General features: G+C 35.2%; 1 protein-coding gene across 1 annotated transcript; it reads left to right on the top strand.

Moving 5' to 3' along the window:
* Positions 1–2947: 2947 nt before the first annotated feature.
* Positions 2948–8377, top strand: LOC107007850 (E3 ubiquitin-protein ligase ZNF598-like). The gene is made up of 7 exons (XM_015206658.2): positions 2948–3263; positions 3830–4132; positions 5199–5407; positions 5499–5547; positions 5642–5731; positions 5900–5962; positions 6148–8377. The coding sequence occupies exons 1-7, from the start codon at positions 3096–3098 to the stop codon at positions 7903–7905; spliced, it is 2640 nt and encodes an 879-aa protein (XP_015062144.1). The 5' UTR covers positions 2948–3095; the 3' UTR covers positions 7906–8377.
* The last annotated feature ends 237 nt before the right edge of the window (positions 8378–8614 follow it).

The following is an 8614-nucleotide window of genomic DNA, read 5'->3' as shown; positions in this document are numbered from 1 at the left end:
GATATCGAACAAAGCATATTTCACCTAAGTTCTATTTCACACATGATCTTCAACAAAATTGTGAGATAAATGTTCAACAGATTCTTTCGAGTGATAATCTTGCAGATTTATTCACTAAGGCATTGCCAACGTCAACATTTGAGAAGCTAAAATATAAGATTGGGGTGCATCATCTCCAAGATATCAAATACATTTTTCATCAGGGGGAGCAAATACGCGATGTACTTTTTTTCCTTGGCCATAGTTTTGTCCATTGGGTTTTCCTGGTAAAGTTTTTAATGAGGCAGCACTCAAAGCGTATTACAAGATGTGTGTACTCTTTTTCCTTCACTAAGCTTTTTCCCTCTGGGTTTTTCTTAGTAAGGTTTTAACGAGACACATTATCTATGGACATCCAAGGGGGAGTGTTATAAATGAATTAATGTGGATGTCATTTGTAACTCACTTCAAAGCTCATCCGTAACTCTCTTTGAAGTTCACGTATGCAATAAATGAACACTTTAATCCATGTAACTTTGAAGAGACATTTTGTACTATAAATAGGCGATGATTATTTTATTAAAGGATCAATCAAAAAGCACAGAAGAAAGAAATAAGAAAGCATTCTCATATATCTTGTCTATATATTTATTGTCTTAGATAATTTTATATTGCTAATATTTTACAACAACAAAAAAATTAAAATAACTAAATATTTTTTAAACAATTTGACCTGTAACAATAGAGGAAAAGTGCTGGAAATAAATAAGCCTGAAAATATTTAAGATACATTTTATTTACAGATTTATATTACCATAAATTTATTGAACTTCCGTTTGTGATACTAAATTGGAGGTAAAGTACGATTCCAATATTGTTACATATATTGCAATTTATGTTAGTCTCAACATTTTGCGATAAAAAATAATTAAAAATAAAATTAGTTTTCAATATGAAAAAAGGAAATATTTAAATCATATTTAGTCAATATATAATTCATTTAAGTTATATAAATGAAATTCACAATTCATACAAATATTAAAATCTACACAGATTTAACTCATACATTATTATGTGCGAAAATAATACAATAATACTTTTAGGAAAAATGCACAAGTACCCCCTCAACCTATGTCCGAAATTCCAGAGGCACACTTATACTATACTAAGGTCATATTATCACCCTGAACTTATTTTATAAGTAATTTCCAACCCCTTTTCGGCCTACGTGGCACTAGCTTGAAAAGAAAAAGTTAATCAGCGTTGGGCCCACAAGATAGTGCTACGTAGGCCAAAAAAGGATAGAAAATTATTAATAAAATAAGTTCGGGAGGGGGGATAATAGGACTTTAGTATAGTATAAGTGTGTCTCTGAGATTTCGGGTATAAGTTGAGGGGATACTCATTATCCCATACTTTTATTATACAATTTACATAATTTCAAGTTTTTTTTCTCAACTTATCAACATTTTTGTAATAATTGAAAGAATAGCTTGATATAAAATTGTCATCAGACGAAAAAGATATAAATATACGAAATACTTCTTTAATTTGTTAGAGAAACTCAAACATATATATTTATATAGTATACTATAACAGACCCTATTGATAAGGTATTTATGTATATGTGGCAACTATATACAATGAAATAAATACAGACATTATGAACTTAATAAGTTAGGGTTTAGGGTTTGAGAGCTTATCGTTCACATATAAATAAAATTGTAAAGTTAATGTGAAAGCAGATCTAAATATTATCGTTCCTTTTATGTATTTCTTCAGTTTTTTAAAAAATAATGCTATTACATACTATAGTTAAATTACTTTGTTAGTATGAACGGGGATACTTACTAATATTGTTCTCTTAAAGCTATGAGCTATTAAAAAAAAAATTCTTTAACTCATGAGCTAGTTAAAAAATATTTAGGAAAATGAATATTTTATAGATGCATTATATGGTTCTTTGAAGGAATAACCAACAAAGTTTTTTCAAGATAGTAAAGTGTTTTTCCAAGTTTTCAGAAATTAAACACATCTCAAGGAAATTTGAATCATACTATATTCGAAAAATATACTACAATTAATTTTCAAATTACATAGAAATATTAGGAGAAAAATATCAAAAAAAAAACTAAATTATACTCATAAAGATTCATTAATAAAATTACTTTTTCTTCTATTTATTTTTATTACACTTTTATTGATGGAAAATTTTCAAGAAATTAAATCTCTTTTATGACCCAAATCAAACACCCCTTGCATGCATCCTTATTGTTAACAACAAAAGGAAAGAAAGAAAAACAAAAGAAGCTTATTATATGTTAAAGTTAAAAATAATTTTTTTGAATTACATACTTTATTTAAGAGTTTGACCTATCAAAAATTTGTACTTAACAAAAATTTTAGAGTTTGACCTATCGAAAATTTTCTAATATTAAAATTACGTATATTAAAATTTTTTATAACAATTTACCAAACGAATTAAATGCGTGTTTTTTTTTCTTTTTCATAATTAAGCAAGCTTTAATACATCCAACCCCTCATTTGATCCATATTAACATAATCATAGTTCACACTTCTAAAAGCCGTATAAATTATACACGATTTTTATCAAACAAATAGTCCAAAAAAATTAGTCATACCTCCCTTTCTTTCATACTCTAACTAGCCCTAATACATTCTATTTACTCATTAGCCCATCTTAACCCTAATTTTAAGTTATTTCACGCTTTTTAAAAGCTATACGAATCACGCGCGTAATTGTATCAGCAACAAATATTTATTAAGCAGAAGTTATCGATATTACAAGATATTAATAAATTCATACCGTAAAATAAAATATCGTATCAATTTTAAACGCTTAAAAAATAAAATACTTAGGTTATAGTTCTCTAATTAATTTTTAATTTAAAATGAGTTGTTATTTGGTCAAAATTAGGAGAATGAAGAGAGAATAAATAAAAACAAGAAAAACGAAGCGGTGTTATACTTGTCCCGAGAAGAACAAAGCTTCGGAACCCTAAAAAAGGCAAAATTCACTTTGCATCGGCGCGAGACCCTTGCGGTGTACAAATTCTTCCGTCGAAGAAACCCTAGATCAAAAATCTTGTTAATCCATGGATGATAGCTGTGCAGTCTGTGCTGAAACCCTTGAATGGGTTGCCTATGGAGCTTGCGGTCACAAAGATGTTTGCTCTACCTGTGTTGCTCGTCTTCGATTCATCTGCGATGATCGCCGATGTTGTATTTGCAAAACTGAGGCTGATGTTGTATTTGTCACCAAGGTTCCAACTCTAATCTTCGTTTTGATTGATCTATTAGATCGTAAGAGTTATTTACATTTGATTGGGCAAGTTCAGATTTAACCTAATAGTTTGAAAATTCACATCTATTGAACTGATGTTTTATGTCTAAGTTTCAACAATGGTGATGACTTGTGAAATCGCCATTTATGGATGTAGGAGCTATCTTTAAGTTTGCAATCTCAAAACCCCAATAAATCTGTGTTGTTGTAGACCGATGTTATGTTTATATAGTTTGTTATTTGTGGACTAGGTTGATCAATCCAGATTTTACCGGATAATTGGACTGACATTATATTGAATTGCTGCTCTTGTATCTCAATGAGTGATCGTTTTGCATTTATAATTGATGATCTTCTCATGCTTCGTGTATTTTTTAGTCTGCTTATAAATATGAATGTACATTTATTGAGATGATGTTCAACCAAAATTTATGTAGAAGCAAGCACAGTATTTCACTCTATTGAATTGCTGTTCCATTTTGGTTTTAAGACTGAAGATCCATGGTTGTGAATTTCTTATTATTTCCCCCCTTTTCTGTGTGGCAGGCTTTAGGGGATTATACAAATATGATTGGTGACTTTTCAGTATTTCCATTTGAACCAAAACAAGGCAAAAGTGGTTCTTATTGGTATCATGAGGACACCCAGGCTTTCTTTGATGATTTTGACCATTACAAGATGATCCTGGCAATGTGCAGGCTTTCTTGTAGTGTGTGTGATAAGATGGAGGGGCCGGATGTTGATGGAGTGAAGAGAAGAGCAAGGTTCAAAAATATTGATCAGTTAAAAGGACACCTGTTCCATAAGCACAAGTTGCACATGTGCAGCTTATGTTTGGAAGGAAGAAAGGTCATTTTCTGCAATATCTGATTTAGCTTTCATTTGTTGCATATTTTTTGATATATAAATATTTTGCTTATGTGAGAGGGAATAATCATACTTACATGATGCATACACAAAGTAGATAACCATACATGATTGCCTATTCAACAGTTGAGTAACACTACCTAACAGTTGAGCTCTTTCCCCTCTCCTCCTGAATTTTAGGTCTTGTAAAGTTTCCCTGCCCTATTTCCTCTACATGCTAGCAATAAATGCTGAAAATAGTCGCTAGTATTTCACTTGTTGGGACATCTGGACATAGTCTTTTTTCTAAGAAGTGAACAAACTACAAGTCCACTCCCTGGCAGCACTCTCAGTAAGCAGATTAATTACCACCTAGCCCTAGTAAAGTAGTAAGCTAAGTTCAAGGGTAATTCCATATAATTTTTTTTTCTGATAAGGGTAAGGTTAAAATTCCATTAAAGTTATAGTAAGGGAAATCGATCTGATGATCTTCCACTTTGGCTGCCTGATTGTTCTGACACTTTGTTTAATATAAATATATATATTCAGAACCTAGTGATGAAGCCCCTCAATCACCCCCCTCACTACTGCTTTGTTCATAATCTTGCTATCAAAGATGAAATACACAAACTCGACTGCAGAATTGAATGGTTCTTTTAACCCCCAAGGGTGCTATTCAATATCTAGTCTATCTGCTCCGCTTAGTCTTTCTTGTGCATTGCAGTTACATTGCTTGATAACTGAAACTTACGAGTGCTCTCTGTTGATAAAGAAGGAAATGGTTTCTCTGCCCTCCCCCAAAAGAAAAGGGAACAAAAAGAAAAAAAGAAAGCACCTTTGTCTATAACAATGGGAAGGGTCATTTGACTGGATTAAGGAAGAACATCTTAGTTCTTGATACTTTGGTCGTATGGATTGGATTTGATTGCATACTGAAACTGTGTTGCCTAGTAAAATTGTGTTATGAGACTTTACAGATTCTGTATTACTAGTAATGATAACATCAATGCATGCATATCAATCTTGTTAGCAACATATTGATCTGATTGGTTGCTTATTTGTCAATCAGATATTTATCTGTGAGCAGAAACTGTACACAAGGGCTCAGCTGAATCAGCATATACACACAGGTGACTCTGAGGTTGATGGTACTGAAAGTGAAAGAGGTGGATTCATGGGTCATCCTCTTTGTGAATTCTGTAGGACCCCATTTTATGGTGATAATGAGTTGTATTCTCACATGTCGACTGAACATTATACTTGTCACATGTGCCAGAGGTATGGTTTTATGTGTCCAATAACATGTCATATGTTGGTTATCATTGATCAGTTAAAGCTCACGGTTGTTTCATCGATTGAATTCATGCAGGCAGCACCCTGGGCAATACGAATACTACAAGAATTATGATGACCTAGAGGTGGTCTTAATGTGCTATATCATCTGAAGCTTTCCGACTTCTTTTAGTGGTGCTTTTGATGCCAATTAAAGATGGTGTTTCTTTTTCATTTCAGATCCACTTCCGCAGAGATCATTTCTTATGTGAAGACGGGAGCTGTCTTGCGAAAAAGTTTATTGTTTTCCAGTCTGAAGCTGAGTTGAAGGTAGGATTTGTTGGTCTGGTGCAAATTATGAATTGCTGTAATAAAACATATATTCATGCAGATTGAAGTTATTACTTTCATGTTATTTCATAGTTTTCATGGGCAGAGGTGTGTAACTTTCCTGTAGTAGATTTCTTTCGATGTTTATTTTCCTGTTCTCATTTTCAGAGGCACAATACTCTCGAGCATGGAGGTCGTATGTCGCGTTCCCAACGCAGTGCTGCTTTGCAGGCAAGTCTCAACTCTGTTCTTGAATAAGGAATTAAAAACAATCTTCACCTAAAGCCACCAGGGAAGATGCGCTCATGATGCCTCATTCATTAGCTGTTCCCGTTGTGTATATCCTGACATTTCATTCCTAGCGCTATGTTGGAGTCGTGGTAGTTATAAATGATATTTGTTTTCTTCTCATACAGATACCGACGAGTTTCCGATATCGCCGTAGTAGTGAACAGGTTAATCGTCGTGGAAGGGGACAATCATTTAGGCGTGATAATGCTGAGAGTGAACTCTCCATGGCCATTCAAGCCAGTTTAGAGACCGCTAATGCAGATGGAAGACTGCATGATACATCAAGCAGTAGGAGGGTAGTTACTGATCAAACGGTAACAGATGATGCTGATCTCCTTGTTCAACCGTTTGATTCTTTGACTACTGATTCTGAGCCAGCTTCAAGATATCTACAAGCTGTATCTCAAATTTCCAGAAATTCTCAGCTTGAAGAATCTTCATTTCCTCCCCTTGCTGCGCCTCCTGTTAATAGTCAACCAAGACCTCAGTCTGATGCACCCACGAACACTATGGCATCACATCTACGCCGAAAGCAAAACAAAAGTACAAAGCTTCCTAATTCATCTCCTGCATGGCCAGCAACAACCGGTCACTCACCACCGGTAATTGGTCATCAGCCTGCCTGGCCTGTGATAAGTAGTGCTTCTGGATCATCATCTAATTCCAGGCATAGTAAGGCAGTCGTGAACAAACCTTCTGCACCAGGAATTACCCGTGAACAAGCTTGGCCTGCTGTTAATAGTGCTTTTGGATCAGCATCAGGCTCTACTCAGGTTAAAACGTCAACAGCAGCAGATGGACCTCCATCATCTAGTTATTTGAACTCTGTTGCTTCTCGATCTTCATTAGCACATGAATCATCTTCTAGCTCCGTTGGTTCATCCAGGAGTTGGGCCCACAGCAATCGAATTAGCCATTCCTCGTCAGCCCCAAACCTTGTTCAGAGTGGGTCTTTTGACTCTTCTACTACTGATTTTCCTCCAGTCTCTGCTGCACAGACTCGCAAACTTCCTGCAAGTGGCCAGCAGGCAGTTGCAAATGTGGAAGATGTTCAAACCGCAAATAAATCTTTGGTAGAAAGGATGCATATTGCTCTAGATTTTGATCAAGACAAATTCACTGCATTTAAGGACATCTCTGCGGAATATCGTCAAGGTTTAATTGATGCTGAGACATATCTGGCATATGCCGCGCAGTTTGGCTTGTCACATCTCGTTCTTGAGTTGGCTAGACTATGCCCTGATGCTGAAAGGCAAAAGGCATTAATTGACACCTATAATGCTAATTTAGGAGGCACTGTCCCTATACAGAATCGTCTAAGTGGTATCAATCGCTTGAAAGATGGTAGAAGTTCAAAGAACGGTAAAGGCAAGTCAATAGATGCTGGAAGTGTTACTTCAAAGGATAATGTGGCAGATAACATTTTAAGTACTGTGAGGAAATTGCAGTCTAGCCATAAGATTCCCGAAGATGATGTGGAAGTTTTGTCTAGAGATGGTTATCGGTCTGCTAAAGGTAAATCAAAATTGACTCCGAATGAATCCGAGGAAGAATTGAACTCCCGAGGCAAGCCTTTAAAGCTGGATGCCCGCCAGAATGACTCGTCTGCTAAAGATGAGTCAAATCACAGGCCGGGGAATAATGATGGGAAAGGCAAGCAGCGGAAGAAAACCTCAAAGTTTCACAGAGTTCGCTTAGGTGATGGATCTGTTGAAACACTTTTGAATCTCAATAGTTCAAACCCTGATCTGGATCCCAACCCAGATCGAAAAGAGACATCAGATGACCAAGTTAACCCTGAAAGTTTGCCTGTGCGTGGTGTTTGGCGAAATGGAGGTGGTCAAAAGCTTGTAGCTATGACTTCCAAAGGTCCAAAAAAGTGATGCAGCAGTAGGAGGTAGAGGACAACAGGACAGTGTTTTGGCTTGTAGAGAGGGAGGTTTGATTTTCCTTTCCTTTGGACATAATTCTTTGGCACCGGTTTTTGTAGCAACTTCAACATGAACTGTGGCTTATCCATGATCTGGAAAAGGTTCGATTTCAAGTATTTATGGTTTCAAAACACAGCAGTTCTGCAATTATAGGCTCTGTTGTTTTTTGTTTCTTTCTGCTATTGATAGCTCTCAATTCTGCCTTAACTATATGCTAGTGGCACAGATAGACAACTTCCTTCAAAGATGGGGTTTTAAAACTGTATATTGATAATACTAAGTACATGGATAAAGTGGTTTTGTTGATCAGTTTACTGTGCCATTTTTCCTTTTTCGTGTCTTTTTGTACTCTCTGGTGATCGAGCTAAGTCATATAGTCGATCTAACTTGTTTTGGAAAGTAGTATAGTTATTTTGTCCCATCAGCGTCATATCTTTTTACTTAATCAGGTCGTAGCAAGTATAATGCTAAAGTTTGTGCTTCTTCTGTCCATCTTTATTTGCTCATTATGCTTAGTTTTATTACACCTATTTTTAACACATCAAGAGATTTTATGTTTTGCTTCTGAATGCTTTTGGACGGGTTTATGTTTGGTTGTGTCTATTGCAGTATTAGCTTTGTTTTCGTAGTTTTATGCTTTTGATTTGTATTATCAATCTGT

Source organism: Solanum pennellii, chromosome 1, assembly GCF_001406875.1.
Source record: "Solanum pennellii chromosome 1, SPENNV200".
NCBI lineage: Eukaryota > Viridiplantae > Streptophyta > Magnoliopsida > Solanales > Solanaceae > Solanum > Solanum pennellii.
This window is presented reverse-complemented; position numbering and strand designations above follow the sequence as displayed.